We start from the raw sequence: 22424 nt of genomic DNA, 5'->3' as shown, positions 1-22424 counted from the left end.
GTAGAGCAGTGCTGTAGGTCTCTCTCTCCCTCTTCTCCCTTCGCCTTGGCATTTATGTTTATATCAAATTGGAAAAAAAAAAAAAAAGAAGGGGGTGGGGTGGAGAATGACCTAGCAGCAACCCTGGTGGCAAAAATAAAAGTAAGTTACTATAAGTAATTATTCAAAAAGAGGAGAAAGTCTTCTGTCCCACACTTGAGGGTGTGCATATAGTGAAACTGCCTGAATTTTGAGAACCCCACCACTGAATAGCAGGAGTAAGGTAGACAGCTGGTTGTGTCCAGACAGGAACTGGGGGAAACACTAACTCCTGGGAGCCAAGCAAGTGACACCTGTCCCCCCTACCCCTGCCCAGTGCCCCCCAAGCTCACCCAAACATGGCCGCTGTCTGTCGTGTGTTCTGCTGTGGGGGGGTAGAGGTGCTCGTGGACAGGAGGGCATCAGTGCCCGCCTTTTCCCAGTCAAAGGCCTCGTTCTCAGCAATGCCCCGCTCCTTCATGCTGTTCTCAAACACGGACATGATCAACTGCAGGGGGCAGGGGAGGGGTGGGAGGACAGAGAGGTGACCCGGGGGGGGCTAGCCAGAAGGGCAGGTAGCTACAGGTATTTTGGGAAGGAGAGAGGGTCCTTCCCAGGGCAAGGTTAGGCCAAGAGGGGGCATTGGAAGGAGAAGGGCAGATGGATTTTCCAGTGAAAACATGCACACAATATGCACACCAGCATGCAGAGCATCATCTTGGTTTAAGCCCCTCTGGCTGGACACAGACCCTCAGAGACCTGTCCCCAACTGCCAGCCTCAAACCTGTATCGTTCCCACCATCCAGCAGAAGCAGCAGCAACTCAGGACACCTGGCAGTTGCCCTGCTCCACCATCTGGGGTTATATCTCTGCCCATAATGCCTGCCCCTCCCTCTCTTGTCCTCTCTGAGGACTCCTGACTTCCCCACCACACCCTCCTCCCATGCTTGGGCACAGGGCATTGGTCTGAACTGTCCTCATGCCTATGTGCTGACTCTACATTTACCGTGGCCAGCTCAGGGCCTGGATCAGGGCATGTTCACAGCTGTGTGGCCTGGGGAACCCCATGAGGCTGAGCTAGAACTAGGGGTGTACAGCCCCCCCCACCACCGCCAGCAACCTGGGCTCTAGTTTGTGGAGGCGGTTGTGGACCATCTGAGATCCGCCCCCCCAGGCCATGTTACTCTTTATTTATTTATTTATTTATTTTCTCTTTTGTTGCCTTGTTGTTTAACATTGTTGTGGTTATTGATGTTGTTGTTGTTGGATAGGACAGAGAGAATTGGAGAGATGAGAGGAAGACAGAGAGGAGGAGAGAAAGACAGACACCTGTAGACCTGCTTCACCACTTGTGAAACGACTCCCCTGCAGGTGGGGAGCCGGGGGCTCAAACCGGGATCCTTATGCCAGTCCTTGCGCTTTTGCACCACATGCGCTTAACCTGCTGCGCTACCGCCCAACTCCCTTTTTTAATTTTTTTATTCTTATTGCCACCATGGTTATTGCTGGGGCTCAGTGCTGGCATATGATGAACCCACAGCTCCTGGCAGCCATCTTTTTCTTTTTCTTCTTTTTTTTTTTGAGAAATTGAGAGGGGAGGGGGAGACAGTGAGAGAGAGAAAAACACCTGCAGACCCAGTTCACCACTCATGAAGCTTCTCCCCTGTAGGTGGAGAATGTGGGCTCAAACTCAGGTCCTTGTGCATGGTAACATGTACACTGAACCAGGTGCACCACTGTCTGGCCCCCACCGTGCTACTTCTGTTGTAGCTCTTCCCCAGCAGGGAAGAGTGAGTGCCCACCACGTGTCTGGTACTGAGTCTCCTCTGCTATGCATGGCACAGAACACAGCTAGTGCTTCCCTTATGCTCTGATCTGGGTCAGAAGGTCTTACAAGGGGTGTGGTGGAAGCATGGGAAGAGTGCTAGGATTTAGAGAAAGAGGTGCCTGAGCCCAGGACCCTGCTCCTATCTGTGCCACAAGGCCTCAGTTTCCTCATTTATGAAGTGGGTACAATCACCCCAGTTAAGTCTCCTGCAGGATTCTGTAGTGCTCAACAGCACCTTGCTTCACTGACTTTCAAGTGCCAGAATGATCACATGATGAACATTCATTATCACAAAGAATTGTTTAGAAGCTTACATGAGCTGGGAGTCGGGTGGTAGCGCAGCGGGTTAAGCACATGTGGCGCGAAGCGCAAGGACTGGCGTAAGGATGTGGCGCGAAGCGCAAGGACTGGCGTAAAGATCCTGGTTCGAGCCCCAGGCTCCCCACCTGCAGGGGAGTCGCTTCACAGGTGGTGAAGCAGGTCTGCAGGTGTCTATCTTTCTCTCCCCCCCTCTGTCTTCCCCTCCTCTCTCCATTTCACTCTGTCCTATCCAACGATGACATCAATAGCAACAACAATAATAACTACAACAAGAATTAAAAAAACAAGGGCAACAAAAGGGAAAATAAAATAAAAAAGAAGAAGCTTACATGAGCTAGGACTTGAGAATAACTAAGGGAAAGCTCTCTGCTTTTCTTAGTTTACAGCTGACAAGAGGGCAGCATCATCTCATGCAGTTGGAAAATCAAGAGGAGATGCTAGCAGGGCTGTGGGGCCTGGGTGGGCTGGGTGCTGCTGGAGGAGTGCCCCCAGAGAGAGAGAGGTACCGGGGGTGTGTGAGAGAAAAGGGGCAGGCTCCCACCTGGTAATCGGGCTTGGTGAAGTAGTCCAGGTTGGCGATGTGATCCAGGAAGAGGTGGAACTCGGAAGGCATGTGCTTCAGTAGCATCCGGTGCTCATACTTCTCCTTGATCATCCCTACCTGCTCCTGTGGACAAGAGGGTGTGGGGAGATGGAGCCCCGGCTGTCCTCAGTGCCCCACACCCCCTACTCTGACCCAGTCACACAGGGCTCACCTTGTCCTTGATCTTCCTCCAGGGTAGCTGGCCCACTGCAAACTCTACCAGCATGTAGAAGAGGGACCACAGATCATCATGGCGACCCATCTCCTGGGGTGGGGGTGAGGCACAAGGGCAGAGGAAGGGGTGACCTACAGTGCTCAGGTCCTTAGGCAGTGGGTGCGGGGGCGAGGGGGAAGGCTGAGCCACCAGGAAGGGGCACTAGCGAGCGAGGAAGACTCTCATCAGGCCATATGGTAGGAGCTAGGGTCTCTCTGATGCCCTGGCTCTATTTCTGACTCTCCAGCATACATGGACTCCTGCTGCCAAAACTTCTGTCTATGGGGTTCTGTCAGTGTGCTCAGTAGAGCACACACTTTGCTAGGTGCAAGGACCTAGGTTTGGTCCTCTAGCACTATATGGAGAACTGCGTTCAGCACCAAAGGCAAGCTTCATGAATGGTGGGGCAGTCCTCCTTCTTACTCTCTCTCTCCCTTTCCCTTTTTGTCACTTCCTTTTTTAAAAAAATATATATTTATATTTATTTATTCATTTTCCATTTTTGTTGCCCTTGTTGTTTTCATTGTTGTAGTTATTATTGTTGTTGTTACTGATGTCGCTGTTGTTGGATAGAATGGAGAGAGGAGGGGGAGCCAGAGAGGGGGAGAGAAAGATAGACACCTGCAGACCTGTTTCACTGCTTGTGAAGTGACTCCCCTGCAGGTGGGGAGCCGGGGGCTTGAACCGGGATCCTTACGCCAGTCCTTGCACTTTGTGCAACATGCACTTAACCATTGTGCTACCGCCCGACTCCCTTTTTGTCACTTTCTATTTAAAAACAAAATGGTGTGTGTGGGGGGGAGTGCACTGGGAGCAACAGGATCACACAGGCAGGAGGTCCTGTGATTATTAAAACAAACTCACTCTGGGAGTCTGGAGATAGCTAACTTGGTAGAACTCACACTTCACTATGCACAAGGACCCCAGATGGAGCCCCCTGGTCACCACATGGGAGCATCATGCAAAGGGGAAGCTTAGGAGCAGTGTCATTGTGTCTCTCCTTCTCTGTCTCTCTTCTATCTGGAAACAAGGAAAAGAAAGGGAAAAGGAGAGGAAGGAAGGAAGGAATGCAGGAATGAAGGCAGCCTTCCAGGAGCTAAGAAATCACATAGGCTCCCATAACCTAGATATACACCAGTTTCTGTGAGAGAGAGCTTATGTATCCATAAACTACTGCAAAATATAGACCTGAAAGCAGAAGTACACTAGAGTTTGCAGTGAGTACCTCCCTAACACTTCCTCTCCACTATTCCAAGCTTGGGATCCATGATTGCTCAACAAATTGTTTGGCTTCGTATGTTAACTCTCTTTTCAGTCACCAGGTTCCAGATGCCACCAGGATGCTGGCCAGGCTTCCCTGGATTGAAGACCCCACCAATGTGTCCTGGAGCTCCGCTTCCCCAGAGACACACCTTACTAGGGAAAGAGAGAGGCAGACTGGGAGTATGGACCGACCAGTCAACGCCCATGTTCAGCGGGGAAGCAATTACAGAAGCCAGACCTTCTACCTTCTGCAACCCTCAACGACCCTGGGTCCATGCTCCCAGAGGGCTAGAGAATGGGAAAGCTATCATGGGAGGGGGTGGGTTATGGAGATTGGGTGGTGGGAATTGTGTGGAGTTGTACCCCCCCTACCTTATGTTTTTGTTCATTAATCCTTTCTTAAATAAAAAATTAAAAAAAAAATCACATAGGCATGAAGGCCCAACAAAATGCTGATGATGAAAAAAATAAAATACAAACTTTAAAACAAACAAACAAGCCAAAAAAAAAAATACACTCTGTGTATGCTTTCTCATTTCGCAGAGACTTGTGGTGGGAACAGAGAGAAGAGGATCACTCAAACAAGGAAGAAGGTGAAGTCAAAGGGAAGCCATAGTGAAGCCATCTTCAATCCTGGGTCTCTGGAGTGCAGGTCCTGCCCTTGCCCCATGCTTCTCTCCCTGCCTTCTCCTTCAGCACCAGCCACTGCTCCTGGCCTGTGCCCTGTGCTCATGCTGCCCCCATATCCCATCCCATGACTGGGTGCTGGGCATTGGGCACTGACACTCACCCGGTTCTTGTGGGCATTGACCGACGCATAGCGGACAGTCCCTCGAAACCCAGCCACGTTCCGAGGCTGCGGAGGAGAGAACATACCAGGGACCTTACTTGCTGACCCTGCTCTGGGCCACAACTCACACTTGCCCACCCAGCTTTGCCTGCCATCTTCCCAACATTGGCTTGAAACCCTCCTTGAACAGAGCAGGCAGGCAGATCAGAGTGGGAGTGTGGTGGCCGCCAAGAGCCCAAGCTCAGGGAGAGGGAGGACAAACCAAGGGTGGACCCAGAAGTGGGGGTGCTGATCAAAAAGTGAGGAGGGTCTGCTGAGGCCTTTGTGGGGAAAGCCGGTAAGCAGCTGGGATGCCAGGGCTCTGGGGAGCGGTGGTACTCACAGGCCGAACATCCCCTGTGGTGTTGGTGTACTGCCGGGCCAGCCCAAAGTCCAGCATGTAGCACTTTCTGTAGGTGGAGGGCAGTCGACCCATAGCAAAGTTTGACTGCAGAGAAAGAGCAGTGGTGAGTCATGGGGTTCCAATCCCACCAGGCCCACCTCCAGAGGGGCCAGCAAACCTCTTTTGTGAGGGGCACTCAACCCTGAAAGGAAGGAAGAAAGAAAGAAAGAAAGAAAGAAAGAAAGAAAGAAAGAAAGAAAGACAGAAAGACAGAAAGAAAGGAGGAAAGAAGGAAAGGAAGGAAGGAAGGAAGGAAGGGAGGGAGAGAGGTAGGAAGGAAAGAAGGAAGGAAGGAAGGAAGGAATAGAAATGAGGGAGAGGCAGGGGGTACATAGCACAATGGTTATGCAAACAGACTCTCATGCCTGAGTCTATGAGGTCCCAGGTTCTATCTGGTATATATATATATATATATATATATATATCTGGTATATATTATTTAAAAAAAAAAAAGGAATCGGGCAGTAGCACAGCGGGTTAAACGCATGTGGCACAAAGTGCAAGGACCACTGCAAGGATCCCGGTTCGAGCCCCTGGCTCCCTACCTGTAGAGGAGTCGATTCACAGGCAGTGAAGCAGGTCTTCAGGCGTCTATCTTTCTTATTGTAAAATATTTTATTTATTTATTTATGAGAATGATAGGAGGAGAGAAAGAATCAGACATCACACCGGTACATGTGCTACTGGGGGTTGAACTCGGGACCTCATGCTTGAGAGTTCAGTACTTATCCATTGCACCACCTCCCGGATCACAGTGTCTATCTTTCTTTCCCTCCTCTCTCCATTTCTCTCTGTCCTATCCAACAACGATGACATTAATGACAACAACAATAAGAAAAAAAAGAAATAAAGAGGAAAGGGAGGAAGGAAGGAAGGGGAGGAGGAAGAGAAAAAAGAAAGGGGGGAGGAGGGAGGGAGTAAGAGAGGGAGGGAAAGAAACACCAGTGGTGCTGGGAGTGGCAGAGCCATGAAGGTGCTGAGCCCCATTGATAATCCTCATAGGGGTGCACCTGGTAGACACATACACCACCCTGTGCTAAGCCCCAGGTTCAATTCCTCAGTCCCCACATGCAGGGGGGGAAGCTTCAAAAATGGTGGAGCGCGAAGCACAAGGACCGGCATAAGGATCCCAGTTCGAGCCTCTGGCCCCCCACCTGCAGGGGAGTCGCTTCACAGGCGGTGATGCAGGTCTGCAGGTGTCTGTCTTTCTCTCCCCCTCTCTGTCTTCTCCTCCTCTCTCCATTTCTCTTTGTCCTAGCCAACAATAGCAACAACAACAACAATAATAATAACCACAACAATAATGGAACAACAAGGGCAACAAAAAGGGAAAAAATGGTTTCCAGGAGCAGTGGATTTGTGGTGCAGGCACCGAGCCCCAGCAATAACCCTGGGGGCAAAAAAAAAAAAAAAAAAAAAAGAATGGCGGAGCAGTGCTGCATGTCTCTCTCCTTCTCTCTCTCTCCCTCCATCTCTCTGTGTCTCTCTCTCATTACCTATCCAAAGGGGAAAAAAAGAATGGAAACAAGCAAGCTGGGGAGACAGCATAATGATGCAAAAGGCTTTCCTTCCTGAGGCTCTAAGGTCTCAGGTTCTCAATCTTTGGCACCATCATAAGCCAGAGATGGGCAGTGCTGTGGTTTTCCTCTCTGTCTCTCTCATTAGAATAAAATATTAAAGAAAGAGGAAGAAAAAAAAGTGGCACAGGGAGTGGTGGAGCCATGCGGGCATTAAGCTCCGGCAAAAAAAAATCTGTGTGACTGGCTGAATTCTTTCACCTACAGGCCAGGTGTGGCTTTCCTCATTTTATTTTGTATTCCTATGGACCAGAACTGTTCAGCTCTGCTTATGTTAGTGCTGGGGTTTGAATCCAAGACCTCAGAGCCTCTGGCATGAAAGTCTGTTGGGTGAACCAATGTGCTATCTCCTTGGTCCTCTCCTCATTTTAGAGATGAGAAAACTGAAGGTCAGAGAGTTTAGGGTGCTTCTCTAAGATCACACAGTCAGTGATGGCTCAGCTAGGTTTGGGCTGAGGGCTATTCAGCTTGAAATCCTTGGGACCTTCCACCAGGACAGAGTGGCTTAGGCACTGTCCTGCTCTAATGCAGCAGGAGACCTATGTTATTTTTTTAAAAATATTTATTTATTTATTTATCCCCTTTTGTTGTCCTTGTTTTATTGTTGTAGTTATTATTGTTGTTGTTATTGATGTCATCATTGTTGGATAGGACAGAGAGAAATGGAGAGAGGAGGGGAAGACAGAGAGGGGGAGAGAGAGATAGACACCTGCAGACCTGCTTCACCACTTTGAAGCAACTCCCCTACAGATGGGGAGCCGGGGGCTCGAACCAGGATCCTTAGCTAATCCTTACGCTTTGCGCCACCTGCACTTAACCCACTGCACTACTGCCCGACTCCCGAGACCTGTGTTACTTTGCCATGTGACCTTAGGGCATTCAACTCATCTTTCAGTTTTCACACCCTTTATATTGGATTTTTTTTTCCCCCTTTTGTTTCCAGGCTCTTGTTGGAACTTTGTGCCTGAGAGACTCCAGTGTTCCCAACAGACTTTTTTGTTTTTTTCCCAGATAGAAGGTAAAAGGCAGAGAAGGGAGATAGATAGAAGGAGGAGAGACATCACATGAGTTTCATTGCTTCTGAAGCTTCCCCTTTGTGTGATGGCCAGTGCTCTAACCTGGGTCCCTGAACACAGCAAAGTGTATGTTTGATGAAGTGGGCTATCTCCCAGATCCCTGCAGTGACTTTTCTTCCCAAATAAGCAACATGGAATTCCATCCCCAATTTTTTTTTCCATAGATAGAGAGAGAGAGAAAAAGAAAGACCATAATACTGAAGCTCCTTTTAATAGTGGGGGCCGTGTGGCTTGCACACACGGCAAAGCAATGCACTATCCAAGTAAGCTATTTTGCCAGCTCAGACTTGGAATTCCCAAGTAGATCCCATGCCTCCATCCTCTTCTTCTTTTTTTTTTAATATTTATTTATTCATTTTCCCTTTTTGTTGCCCTTTTTTATTATTGTTATTGATGTTGTCATTGTTGGATAGAACAGAGAGAAATGGAGAGGAGGGGGAGAGAAAGATAGACACCTGCAGACCTGCTTCACCACTTTGAAGCGACTCCCCTGCAGGTGGCGAGCCGGGGGCTCGAACCGGGATCCTTACGCAGGTCCCTGCGCTTTGCTCCACTTGCACCACGTGCGCTTAACCTGCTGCACTACCACCTGACTCCCAGTCCTCTTCTCATCCCTCATCCTTTCCTACCCCTTTACTCTTCTAGGCTCAAGGATTTTTCAGGTCAGAGATGATAGAGAGCGAGAGACTAAAGGAGAGGGCAAGGGCCTAGCTAAGAGGCAGGTAGGGGTGCGTGTTACTGGGAGACAGAAGGGAGGGAGATCAGGTGGGAAACAGAAGGTGGGGGGGCTGACAAGGGAGGCTGTGCCTCCTCTGTGGTTCTGAAGCAGAACCCAAGGGACCTAGAGAGGAAGAGGAGGGGGTGTGGCCCTGGAGGATGGGTGGGCAGGCCTCACCGGCTTGATGTCCCGGTGCAGGAAGCCCACAGAGTGGATGGCCTCGATGGACTCGAGGATCTGCTTGCCCAGCCTCAGCGTGGTGCTCAGCGTGAAGGTACCCCTGGGCTGGCTGCGCCGAAGGTCCGCCAGGTTCCGGCCCTGGGATGGGGGGGGGGGGCTGTCTCAGCTGTCGTCCCAACCACCACCACTGTGACACTGTGTCGAGCCTTACCCCCAAAGGCTTGTGCTCATGCCCCTCTCCTAGGGGTGTGGGTGGGGTGCACCCACTGTCTCCCTCCCCCCACCCCATCTGGGGAACCACAGCTCAGACTCTTGGGGAGAGCTGGGTGAGTCTGGGCCCCGGCACTCACCTGTAGCTGCATCACTACGTAGTTGAACTTCTCGTTGCGGCCACAGCCAATGAACCTGCACACATGGTCTTTCCCTGAGGGGCACAGATTGGGGGAGGGGGCTCCCAGCTCTTGCTGCACCTTCCACACCACCAACCCTGGGGTGGGCTCCTGGAGCACACTGTGCGCGCACACATACACACACACACACACACACACACACACACACACACACACACACACACACACACTCCCCAATCACATTCCATTATCTCCTCCTGCCTTTTACCCATTTATCATGCTGGTCTTGGCTCACCTGGCCCACTGACTTCCTGATCACCAGCTGAGCCCCACCCCCATCCACCCTCCTGCCCTGGATTCGAACCTTGCAGCTTTTTGAGCACAGCCACCTCCATCTTGAGTACTTGCTTCGGTTGTTGGGCAGATTCCACCTTGAGGGCCACGTTCTCTCTGGTCAGCAGGTCCATGGCCTCGTAGATCTCACCAAAGCCCCCACCCCCGATCTTCTTCAGCTACAGAGATGGGGGCAGGGAAGGAGACACAGGGGTCAGAAACACCTTAGCATATCTGCTGCTGGACTGTGCCCTTCACTGATGGGGCTACCCTGGAAGGAGGACCCATTTTTCCTTCTCGGTCCCACATATTTGCTGAGCGTGTGGGTACACACACACATACACACACACCTCAGAGTGGGCAATGGGAGAGGTATGAGTCCCCTGACCTCATAGAGACAACTCTATGGAGGATTCTGAAGAGGTAACTGGTCATCTTAGACATTTTCTTCCCTGGAAGAACTATAAATAGCACTATTTGCTGCGGCCTAGAATGAGCTCTGCTCCCTAGAAGAAAAAAACCAATTTCCAGAGCTTCCCATTTCCAGGGTGAACTCTCCAGGGAAGCAAGGCTTTCCTGGGGCTAGCAGATTCCTGAAAGGGACCCCAAGGGAGTGAGTATTTGGGGGGACTTCTAGGGAGGGACTCAGCGAAGGGTGCTGGCTATCCATGCAAGATGCTGAGCTCACATCACTGCCGACAAGCCCTGCCAGCGGCTGTGGCTCTAGACCAAGAGAGGCTGCCTCTCTGGGAAGGGGCCCCGGGCAGCGTGGTTGGCGTGAATGTCTGGAAGGAAACTTTTTGCCTCCAGGGTTATCTCTGGGGCTCAGTGTCTGCACTATGAGTCCACTGTTCTTGAAGCCTTTTTTTTTCCCCTCAATTTTTTCCCCTCAATTTTTTTGCATAGGACAGAGAGAAATCGAGAGGAGGGGAAGACAGAGAGGGAGACAGAAAGACACCTGCAGACCTGTTTCACCGCTTGTGAATTGATCCCCCCTTGCACCTGGGGAGCTGGGGGCTTGAACCGGGTTCCTTACGCCAGTCCTTGGACTTCTACTATGTGCCCTTAACCTGGTGTGCCATCACCCAGCCGCTTCTGGAAGGAACTCGTCTATTCCTGGATTATGCAGCTGATCCACAAGTTCTTTGGGGTGTTCAGGGCAAGTGTTCCGAAGAGGCAGTAAGCACAATTGTGGTGGAGCAAGAGTGAGGAAGGAGAGGTGGGAAGGTTGAGTTACAGGGCAGGTGACAAATCACTGCAAGTCAGAGGTCCAGGGCCTTGAGAGAGGAGGGTGCTGTGGCAATGATGGGGGGGGGGGAGCTGTCAGTGAGAAGGTGTAAACCTCCCAATTGGAATTCAATAGACTTAAGAAAGATATGTAGTGGCTTGAGAGGTGGCACAGTGAATAAGGTGTTAGACTCTCAGACAGGGGCTCCCAAGTTTGATTGCCAGTATTATATATTGCCAGAGTAATGCTCTAGTTCTCTCTCTTTCTTTCCCCTCTCTCTTACGAGTAAAAAATTAAATTAAATTAATATTTTATTTTAAACAGTGGGCCATGGCTGGGGACAATAGCATAATGGTTATGCAAAAAAATTTTTTGGCTGGGGCTCTGAAGTTCCAGATTCAATCCCCAGTGCCACCATAAGCCAGAAGTTAGCAGTACTCTGGTCTTTCTCTCCGTATATCTGTCGTTAAAATTTGAAAAATAAGGGAGTCGGGCAGTAGCGCAGTGGGTTAAGTTCAGGTGGCACAAAGTGCAAGGACTGGCGGAAGGATCCTGGCTCAAGTCCCCGGCTCCCCACCTGCAGGGGAATCGCTCCATAAGTAGTGAAGCAGGTCTGCAGGTGTCTGTCTTTCTCTCTCCCTTTCTATCTCCCCCTCCTCTCTCCATTTCTCTCTGTCCTATCCAACAATAATGACATCAATAATAACTACAACGATAAAATAACAAGGGCAACAAAAGGGAATAAATAATAAATAAATATTTAAAAAATTTTTAAATAAAATAAAGGTAGTCGGGTGGTAGCACAGCAGGTTAAGTGCACGTGGAGCAAAGCGCAAGGACTGGCATAAGGATTCTAGTTCAAGACCCTGGCTCCCCTCCTGCAGAGGAGTCGCTTCACAGGCGGTGAGGCAGGTCTGCAGGTATCTATCTTTCTCTCCCCCTCTCTGTCTTCCCCTCCTCTCTCCATTTCTCTCTGTCCTATCTAACAACGACGACATCAATAACAACAACAATAACTACAACAACAATAAAAACAAGGGCAACAAAAAGGAAAATAAATATTTAAAAATTTAAAAATAACAAAATAAAATGAAAAGAGGGGCTGGATGGTGGTGCACCTGGTTAAGCACATATGTTACCATGCACAAAGACCCACATTCAAGCCCCCAGTCCTGCCCTGCAGAGGAGAAGCTTCACGAGCCATGAGGCAGGTCTGCAGGTATCTCTCTTTTACCCCCTCCACTCTCAATTTCTTTTTGTCCTATCAACTAAAAGGAAAAAGAAGATAAAAATGGCCACTGGGAACAGTGGATTTATTATGTAGACACCGAGCTTCAATAATAACCTTGGTGGGAAAGAAAGAAAGAAAGAAAGAAAGAAAGAAAGAAAGAAAGAAAGAAAGAAAGAAAGAAAAAAAGAAAGGGAAAGGGACCAGGTGGTGGTGCACTGGGTTAAGCATAAATAGTATGAAGTGCAAGGATCCTGGCTCGAGCACCAAGCTCCCCACCTGCAGGGGCAGGGGGTCACTTCACAAGCAGTAAAGTAGTTCTGCAGGTGTCTATCTTTCTTTCTCTCTCTCTCTCTCTCTCTTCCCCTCCTCTCTCAATTTCTTTCTGTCCTATCAAAAAAAAAAAAAAAAAAAAAAAAAAGGCTGTAAGAGCAGTGGTTTTCTAGTACCGGCACTGAACCCCAGGGATAATCCTGGAGGCAAAAAAAAAGAAAGAAAGGAAGAAAGAAATGAAGAGAGAAGAATGAAAAGAGAGAAATAAGTACAAGGAAGGGCTCCTTCTTTATCCCCACCCGTGGACACAATTACAGATAGTGAGATGGGGAGCAGGGCATTTGCACCCCCTCTTCCCTGACCCTGAGGCTTGGTCTGGGCTGACTAATTCAAGATTGTTTACTAGGAGAGTTTACACTTTGCCCTGGGTGAAGACCAGAGTCTGAGCTTTGGTGCCACTTGGGAGCACCATGAGCAGCTTCAGAGGATGCTCTGTGAGTCGGGGAGTGGTGCTCTCTCACCCTAGCTTCTGAAATTAAAAAGGACAAACAAGCTTGTTGGGAGCAGTGGAACTGTATATGCATGAAGTATAACCAACTATTAATAACTTTAAAATATTAGAATAAATAAAATATAAGCATGATGTCCAAATAAGAAAAAACAAAACCAACAAATGCTGTACAGGTTCTTCTTCCTCCCTCCGGCAGCCTGCTCTCTGGGGGAGCCTGCCCTCTCTGCACACCTGAGAGCTCCTTTGTGTCCCCATGAGCTCTACAGACTAGTGGTCCTGTTGATTAGATTAAAGCTGCCGGGCTCAGTCAGCCTGTAACCCCCCCTACACACACACACACACACACACACACACACACACACACACACACACACTGCACCCCCTTCCTGTATATCTGAGCCCTCCCTTTAGCATTTATCCAGCACTTAATACATGTTTCCTAGAGGTGGAAAACATGAATGGAGGGAGGAGGGGGACAGAACAGAACCAAGGAGTTTCCGGCTAGTTACAACAGAAACCATTCTAGAAAGAAAGAAAGAAAAGAATGCAAGGAGGACTCAAGAAGAGAAGTGGAAGGTTGAATGGAATCTTGAAAGTTTTTGTGCCCAGGAAAAGAGACAATGGAATGGGAAAGAGGAAGACCAGTGAGAAACCAGAGGTTCTCTCTAATTAAGATGAAGGTTAAGGTCAGATTTCTAGAAGAATTTCTGAACTGGGAAGGAACAGATGCAGACTCAAGGGAAGCAACGGCATGTCTGTCTCTGGGGAGCTTGAAACTCAGGAGATTCTAGCATCTTCTAAATTCCTTTATGGTTTGCTGTGTGTGAACACGGAATTTCCATGGGCGATAGGGAACCACAAATTCATCTCAGGTTCTGTGCTCTAGACTCACGTACACCACTTCAGTTCACCCCCAAAGGTTCCCCACAACACAGGTGAGGGAGGTTATCAGAGTCACCATTTTGGACAGAAGAAAAACTAAGGCATAGAGAGTTCTGCCAGGTCACACTGCTGGTATGTAGCAAAGTTTCTTTTTAAGTCAGGCAATGTGATACAAAACCACATCAACTAACCACATTGGGTTAAGGAGATTCTAGACCAGAGACCAGGAAACAGCTCAGCTAGTAGAGTGCACATTTTACCAGGAGCATAGAACTAGGTTTGAGCTGCCAGAATTACATGGGAGGACCATGCATAACACCAGAGGAAGCTCCATTGGAGCAGTATTGGGGCATCTCTTCTTCTCTTTATCTGTCTTTCTCTCTCTCTCTCTGTCCAGTTAAAAAGAAAGGGAGGGGCTGGGAGCTAGCACACCCAGTTAAGCATACACATTACAATGTGCAAGGACCAGGGTTCAAGCCCCCTAGTTTCCACTTGCAGGAGGAAAGCTTCATAATGGTGAAGCAGTGCTGCAGATGTTTCTTTCTCTCTCCCTTTCTATATTCCCTTCCCTCTCAATTTCTCTCTGTTCTACAAAGTGTTTCTTTTTCTTTCTTTCTTTTTTTTTTTTTTTTGAAAAAAAAATGGCCACCAAGTAGTAGATTTGTCATGCAGGTGCTGAGTTCCAGAGATAATCCCTGTGGCAACAAAAACAAAAAAGGAAAGGGAAAAAAGTCTGCTGGCAACAGTAGAATTGCACTGGTAGGCAGAAAAAAGAAAAGAAAAAAGTAAGAGAAGGTGGAAGAGGAGGAAGAAGATAAAAAGAGAGAGAGAGAGAGAAAGGTAATTTAAAAATTCAAGGCCGGGAGTCGGGCTGTAGTGCAGTGGGTTAAGCGCAGGTGGCGCAAAGCACAAGGACCGGCATAAGGATCCCGGTTCGAACCCCGGCTCCCCACCTGCAGGGGAGTTGCTTCACAGGCGGTGAAGCAGGTCTGCAGGTGTCTATCTTTCTCTCCTCCTCTCTGTCTTCCCCTCCTCTCTCCATTTCTCTCTGTCCTATCCAACAACGACAACAATAATAATAACTACAACAATAAAACAACAAGGGCAACAAAAGGGAATAAATAAATTAAAAAAAAAAAAATTCAAGGCCAGGGAGCCAGGTGGTAGTGCAGCGGGTTAAGGGCACGTGGCGTGAAGCACAAGGACCCAGCATAAGGATCCCAGTTAGAGCCCCTGGCTCCCCACCTGCAGGGGAGTCGCTTCACAAGCGGTGAAGCAGGTCTGCAGGTGTCTTATCTTTCTCTCCCCCTCTCTGTCTTCCCCTCCCCTCTCCATTTCTCTCTGTCCTATCTAACAATGATGACATCAGTTACAACAACAATAATAGCTACAATAATAAAACAACAAGGGCAACAAAAGGGAATAAATAAATAATTTTAAAATAGCCTCCAGAAACAGTGGGTTCATGGTGCAGGCACCAACCCCCAGCAATAACCCTGGAGCCATAAATAAATAAATAAATAAATAAATAGAAATAAAATTCAAGGCCAGAATTGCCACATTCAAAATTCTTGCATGAGGTGGTAAAGTGGGCTCCAGCAGCTAAGACATTTATGACACCTACTTCTGCATTTCCCAGCATGTACACTGGCATTTCTCTAGCACCTTAATTTTCAAGCAGAGCCTATTTCTCCTTTTTTATTCCCACCCATGGACACAATTATGAACTGTGGGATGGGGAACAGGGCATCTGCACCTCCCTTCCATGACTGTGAGGCTTGGTCTGAGCTGACTTATTCATGGGCACAGCAGGCAGAGTGAATAGGACCATAATAAGTAGGAAAATATTTTAATGTTTTTTGAAAAATCAGAAGGAAAAAAGAACTTTCAGGACCAAAAGAAAATTGTCATCTACAGTATTTATCAATTCTTGTTAATAGCAAAAGAGTAATGCAATTTTTATTACTTTTCTCCCGCCCCCTGCCACTTTTTTTGGGAGGTTAATGGTTGATGACATAGTTGTTGACACAGTGGTACAACCTCTCTTCTTCCCATAATCTTATTATTTCTTATGAAAGAAGGGGCACACAAAAGTCAAAGTGCCCAGGCCCCAAAAGTCAGTAATGGGACCCTGCCTAAAATCTAGTAATGGGCATATTGTCCCTTCATCAGATTCTATCCCATCCTCCTTTCTCAGGATCCCCTCCATCTCAGAGAATCTTCCCCAATTGGAGGAGCAGCATGACTCAAGAGGACCAGCCTCCCCTGAGGAAAAAAGAAAGTTGATTTCTTAATTTAGATCTGGGTGAACTGGCATGAGTTTCTTAACTTCTCTGATTCTCCCCCCTTTTCTTCTTCTGTCAAATGAGAGCACTGCTCTAGAATTGGTCACAGGATAGCTTCAGCTCTCTGATTATGGTTCTTGGGTGGACGAACTCTTGGGAGACAGCACAGCTGGGTGACTATTGACCCAGAAGTCAGACAGGTATGATTCAACCTACCACAAGCATCTGGCAAGTCAGCTAGTATCTGTGCCTTAGTTTCCAGACCTGTGAAGCAGTGATAATAATAGTGTCTACTCCACGGGTTGCCCAGATAATACATGCAAGGTGTTTTTACACAGTGCCTAGCAACAAAAAGTGATAAAAATATTAATTTTTTTCTTTCAAATTTTTAATATTTATTTTTCCCTTTTGTTGCTCTTATTGTTTTATTGTTGTAGTTATTATTGTTATTGTTATTTATGTCATTGTTGTTAAGATAGGATAGAGAGAAATGGAGAGAGGAGGGGAAGACAGAGAGGGGGAGAGAAAGATAGACACCTGCAGACCTGCTTCACCGCCTGTGAAGCGACTCCTCTGAAGGTGGGGAGCCGGGGGCTTGAACCAGCATCCTTACCCTGGTCCTTGAGCTTCGTGCCACATGCGCTTAAACTGCTGTGGTACTGCCTGACTCCCTAGATTTTTTTTTTTTTTAAGTGATGTTGTTATTCTGATGCTGAGAAGTTCTCAAGAGGAATAAAATGTCCAGGTTCAAGCCTGGCCTCCACCACACTGAAGGAAGCACCAGGGCTATGACTTTTCTCTCTCTCTCTCTCCTCTCTCTCTCTCTTTCTCTCTCTTTCTATTAAATAAATAAAGTCAGCCTGGGGGCAGTGAACCCACTATAGACAACAACAACTACAAAACATCAAAAACAAAGAGAAGAAAATGTTATTATTTAAAAATAGTCCACCCAGTGCTACTGGCCTTGGTTTTTCTTTTGGCCTAAGTCCATCTCTGGGAAGCCTGCTCCTGGTCCCTGAGTTCTGCCTACCTCCTCTGCCCCATCCCTCCCAGGGAGTTGGCTGAAAGCAGCATCTGGCATCCCACCCTCTCCAGTTCTCCAGGGGCTGGGAGTGAGCGAGGGCAAAGAGAGGTCAGTAGGTCTGGCAAAGACTGAACATCTGCCCCCAACACCCCTATCCCTCTCTCCACTTATCTCACACTCCCTCCACAAAGCATTGAAAAAATTAACTCAGACTCACTGTGTATGTGAACACCACCTTTTTCTCACTTCTGTACAAAGTTCAATCTCCCAGAAACTAAGCTTTTAACCAGACAACCACAAGGAATTCTTGGGGGTGGGGGGTGGAGACACTGCTCATCTTGCCAGACCCTCATTCTCAGGCACCTCCTCCCCCAATTTCAGTCCCTCTCCTCTTAGTAAGTCCTCTCTCTGCTGGGGGGGGGGGAGGGGAGTCCCTTCCCTCAGGTCTCTGTCCCCTTTCCCCTCCATTCCCACCTTTTCTGTAGCTGCCAACTCTGCAACTCTCCCTAGTTGCTAGGGGTCCTGAAAGGGGTGTCGGTGTGGACTGTTGCTATGGAGACCTTCCTGCACCAAGACCCCATTCTTTTCTCAACCCCTCACCCTTAGTGAGCTGAGCCTCCCCCTCCTATCTCCCCACTTACATAGGTGAATGCAGACCTGATCAGTTCTGCTCTTCCTTCCTTCACCCTTTCTGGCTGCCTCCCCACCCGGTGCAGACCTACAAGCTCACCCACTGTCACCCCAACCCCACATCATCCTGCCCCCATAATAGCCAGAGGATTACCCCCCACCATCCACCGCTTTCAAGCAATGGAAAGAAAGGAAGGAATTGATTTGTACCGGGTCGGCAGATTAGACCAGGGCCACCTACTCACACTTGCTCTCTCATGGGTCCCCCTCCCATCCGGGCCCAACCCCCTCCCCCTCCATGATCGGACTACAACTCCCAGCAGGCGGAACAGCCTGAAGTCCTGGGCTGGAAAAGCAAGGCACGCTGGGAGATGGAGTCTCGGCATGTTGCACCTGCCGCAGGAACCCGTGAGGGGAGGAGGAGGGTGGATGGAGAAGATGGAGTGCGGATGCAGTGGGAGTAGCCTGCGGAGCCTCTTTCCCCTAGCCCCAAGCTCTGTGTCCTCTGCGGAATCGGAGCGAGGGACACAGGCTCACTCACTGCCCTTCTGCAAGGTCTAGCAGAGCAAAACGCCCCCCACCCCCACCCTCCCCCACGGAGCTCTGCAGCTCCTGCTCCCACATCCAACCAGGAGTTGTTGCCAGCTCGGCCAGGCCAACGTGACCTAGCGGGGGAAGGGGATGGGTCAGCGTAGGGCTGGAGAGAGGACGCTGGGAGAAAGTGGTTGTTCACACGTGTAGGCGAAAATAATGACCAGAAAACAGTGTGCAAACGGCCACGGGGACAGCTACCTCCCTCCTAGGGGCGTCCAGGGCACCTGCTTTAACAAGTCGCCAGGTCCTCTCCTCCCATCCCTCCTCCCCTTGCCCGTCCTTCTACCTCTCGGAGTCACTCACCACCTTCCAGCGATCCTTAACCACGTAGTTGGCCGGCAGGATGTCGGCCTGCTCCCCTCCCCCACTCATGTTGGTTTCGTCCTTAAGAGCTGCTGCTGCTAGGCACTGCATCCGCCAGCCTGAGGGAGGGGTGTCCGCAGGGCCTGCTCTGGGGGGGCCATCTACCTGGGGGGAGTATGGAGGCGCGGTCAGAGAAGCTGGCTGCATGCCCTGGACCACCCTGCAGATAGGGAGGAAGGGAGCCCCCCTCTCCTGGCAGCATCATTCCTGGACTCAAGGGGCAGATGCTCCAGGGGTTACTAGGTGAGGCACTGTATAAATACCCAGGCAGAATCAGAAGGGAATCTGGAAATACCATCAGAGAAAGGGAAATGCAAACTACAAACTCAAGATGGGGTGATCAGCAACAGGACACACATGTAATATGGAAGAAGGACAGGAAAATAATGCCGGAATATGGTTTCCCAAAAGACACACACTCACTGATGTGGGGGAAGACCTGCTAACCAAGGGAGCATACTAGATCATGACCATTGCTTGTTAGGGCCACCTGTGCCATGAAGGACCAGTCCCAGTGACTCCATTTGTGACCCTGCCAGCCAGACATCTCCTGTGCCACAAACTGACCGTGGAGCTGTGTGTTTGAAGCTTGTAGAAAGGGGAGCACTGCTAATCATGAGGTGACCCAAGGGAGATACACATGCCAGACTCGTGGAGACCTGCTAACCAAGTTGGGAGATGTGATAAGTAGGAAGGTGGGGAGATCCCTGAGGACCCTTTGAGGAGGGTGCTGAGCACAGACACAGGGACTGAGAGGCACACACCATACCCAGAGTTCAGCCTGGTCCATGACACAGTCATGGTGTGCAGAGGAGAGGACACAAGTGACGGGTGAGCATAAGAGGATGGACTCAAGATGTGTGGATTTTAGAGGAAGAGTAGCATTGACAACCACTCTGAGGGATAGCAGCAAGCTGAAGTCAGGGGACTTGGGGACAGCAGGCAGGAGTGACAGGGAGCTGCAGTTCTGGCTGAGTATGAGGTGAGAGAGCTTCTGACCACACCTTTCTGTGTCTGTGTCTGTGTCTGTGTCTGTGTCTGTGTCTGTGTCTGTGTCTGTGTCTGTGTCTGTGTCTGTGTCTGCTCAGGGATCAACAAGAAGGAACATGGTTCTGTTGCATTAGACTAGGTAGAAGGCAGGTGTTAGGGAGAGTATCCCACATATGAGGAAAAGTCTGCCAGTGTTACCCAGGAAGTGTGTGTGTGTGTGTGTGTGTGATCCTATCCTGTGTGTGAGTGTACATATGTCTGCATATTATTCTGTGTATGCTTTTGTGTGTATATTCATATTGCCTACATATGCTAATGTGTGTTTTGTGTCTGTTGCTATAAGATGTGCTAGTGTGTGAGCAAGGAGTCAGAAGAGACTTTGTGAGGTCTCTACCGACCCACTACAGGATCAGAACCAGGAAATTTTCTTTCTTTCTCCCCCCCACCATGCCTCTGTGCTTTTGGTAAACATACTCTTCTGCCCCAAAAATGACCTTAAAGAATCACAGATGAGAGGAAGTTTCTCCAGCTGGGAAATTTCTCCAGTTTCTCCAGGTGGCACTGGAGACAAGGTGGAGGGAGGAACACGCCTGATATGCCTGTGGATTGGATAGGGACTCCACGTGCCTGTCTGCTTCAAATGCAGTTCTGTCATCCTGATGTAGAGGGTAGGGTGGGGTGGTACAGGCAACTGTATGAAAACAATCTTCAACAAGTCACAGTGTGCCACATGGGACATGTGGAGAAGAGATTTTCATGGAAAAGGGAATTGCCACCTTCTTTCTTCCAGAGCATAGCTCAACTCTGGCTTATGGTAGTGCCAGGAACTGAACCTGGCACCTTGGGGCCTCAGATAGCAAAGTCACTTTGCATAACTAACATGCAGTCTGTCACTCTCTGTCCTTCAAGTGACTCAACTGATGGATCCAATCCACACAACCCCAGAATATCAAAATTGAGGAGACATCATATAGGCCTCTGCCTTCTTTCTGCCAGAGTGGCATGTGGGGCATCAGAAATCTGTTGGAGCCATGCAGGATAAAGTGGGAGGCATGAAGAGGGGCTTTGTAATAAAAGCAGAGGAGACAGATTTGACAAGACTGAAGAAGCAATTGAACCCTCAGAGAGAGAACCTTATGATATTGGGCTGGGTGACTTCTGGTAGGCACTCCAGTTCTATGATGATGGAGTATCTGGCTGATAAGGAAAATTTGGGCTCTGCTCCCATTTTACAGACATGCAAGTCTAGGAGGAATAAGTGAGGTGGGAAAGGAAGAGTAGAGGCAGGAGTGTATATAAAAGCTATTTGCTGCTCCCTATTCACCACTGTCTCACTCTGCCTCAGAGGACTATACTCAGCAAAGTCAAGGACTGGATACACCAACACAAGGAACTTGGCTGACTTGCTACTGACTCCTCAGGACCTCTTGAGTGTGTGGGAGAGTTTTCTTTTGTTTTTTGTTTTTATAAATATCTGCCCGGAGATTATGCATCTAAGAGTGTAGGGTCAGTGTGTGTGTGTGTGTGTGTGTGTGTGTGTGTGTGTGTGTGTGTGTGTGTGTGTTAGAGAGAGAGAGAGAGGTGTATCAGAGTGGTTGGGAACTCACTGTGGCATGTGAATATAGGTGTGGATGTGTAACTTTGCAAGGTGTGAGCATGTGTGTGTAGCAATCTGGGAGCTCAAGTAAGAAGCTGAGACTAGTGAGGGGTAACGGGAACAGGCGAAAAGAAGCGAGGGGGTGGAAGGGACAAAGGGTGACTGGATTGATTCGAGCTGGTGGTTAGTATTGGGTAGAGATAAGGTGAGATAATGACAGGGAGGTGATTGTAGGAGGAAAGGGGCTTCTGGGCACAGTTGAGGAGTGAGGAAGAAGCTAAGGAGGCTAGTGGGGGAAATGGAGGAACTGAGAACAAGGGACAGAGTGTGGTGACAGCTAGGAAGAACTTGTCAGGGGTGACAGAAGAGTGAAGCCCTTGCTCAGGACAGTGGACAGCGGCAAGAAGTGAGGAGTAACGCCCCAGGGGGGGACAGGCTAGAGAGGGTGGGTCTGTGTGCTGGGGGCTGGGAGCCAGATCAGGCCTCGGGATGTGGCCCAGGCAGTGTAGGCCAGCGTCCCAGCTCCGGCGGAGATGGCAGCAGGGAGGGGGAGCTGGAGAAGGCTGTGCCTGGAGGTGAGCCAGGCCCTCGGCCCTCGGCCCTCGGAGACAGAGGAGCTGCGCCCCTGGAAGGAGCCCGGTCCCGACCCCCGCCCGGCCCGCAGGCCCCGCCCCGCCTCACCTGCTCTGTGCCCGCTGCGGCTGCGGCTGCGGCAGCGGAGGCAGCTGCTTGGGGCGACGCATCCCCCGGGGCCGGGGCGGGGCGGGGGCGTGGGCGGCTCAGTGCGGTGCTCGGCGACCCCCTCCCTCCGGCAGTGGCAGAGGTCGCCTCCGGACTGGGACCATCCCGGCCCGGCCCGGCCCGGCCCGGATCCTCCTTGGGCGGCGGCGGTGGAGGCGGCAGCGGGGAAGCGGGGAGCTGCCCACAATGCACTGCGCCGCCAGCATCAGCACCAGCCCTGACATCACCGCCCCGCCGCCCGCTCTTACATCACCGCCCTTCTCTGACATCACATTCCGCTCTCCTCCTTCTCTGCCCCCCGCAGCCCTCGGGGCTCGCGCTCTGTCTCTCCAGCTCTTGGGTTCTTTTCCACACTGGCCTTTGCCATTACTCCAGACCCCCGTTC

General features: G+C 49.8%; 1 protein-coding gene across 1 annotated transcript in view; it reads right to left on the bottom strand.

Annotated features, from left to right (window-relative positions):
- Window positions 1–22188, bottom strand: part of TTBK1 (tau tubulin kinase 1) — a 57279-nt gene extending 35091 nt beyond the window's left edge. Inside the window, exons 1-10 of the mRNA XM_007530428.3 lie at window positions 21980–22188; window positions 18652–18816; window positions 9725–9872; window positions 9361–9434; window positions 9008–9148; window positions 5400–5504; window positions 5018–5083; window positions 2923–3015; window positions 2709–2834; window positions 372–526 (exon numbers count right to left, since the gene is read on the bottom strand). Of these exons, the coding sequence (XP_007530490.1) occupies window positions 372–526; window positions 2709–2834; window positions 2923–3015; window positions 5018–5083; window positions 5400–5504; window positions 9008–9148; window positions 9361–9434; window positions 9725–9872; window positions 18652–18762 (1019 nt within the window). The 5' untranslated portion in view covers window positions 18763–18816; window positions 21980–22188. The remainder of the gene's footprint in view (window positions 1–371; window positions 527–2708; window positions 2835–2922; window positions 3016–5017; window positions 5084–5399; window positions 5505–9007; window positions 9149–9360; window positions 9435–9724; window positions 9873–18651; window positions 18817–21979) is intronic.
- Window positions 22189–22424: the final 236 nt, after the last annotated feature.

Source organism: Erinaceus europaeus, chromosome 4 (genome assembly GCF_950295315.1).
Source record: "Erinaceus europaeus chromosome 4, mEriEur2.1, whole genome shotgun sequence".
Taxonomy (NCBI): Eukaryota; Metazoa; Chordata; class Mammalia; order Eulipotyphla; family Erinaceidae; genus Erinaceus; species Erinaceus europaeus.
Note: the sequence above shows the minus strand (reverse complement) of the source record. Positions and strands in the feature narration are given on the sequence as shown.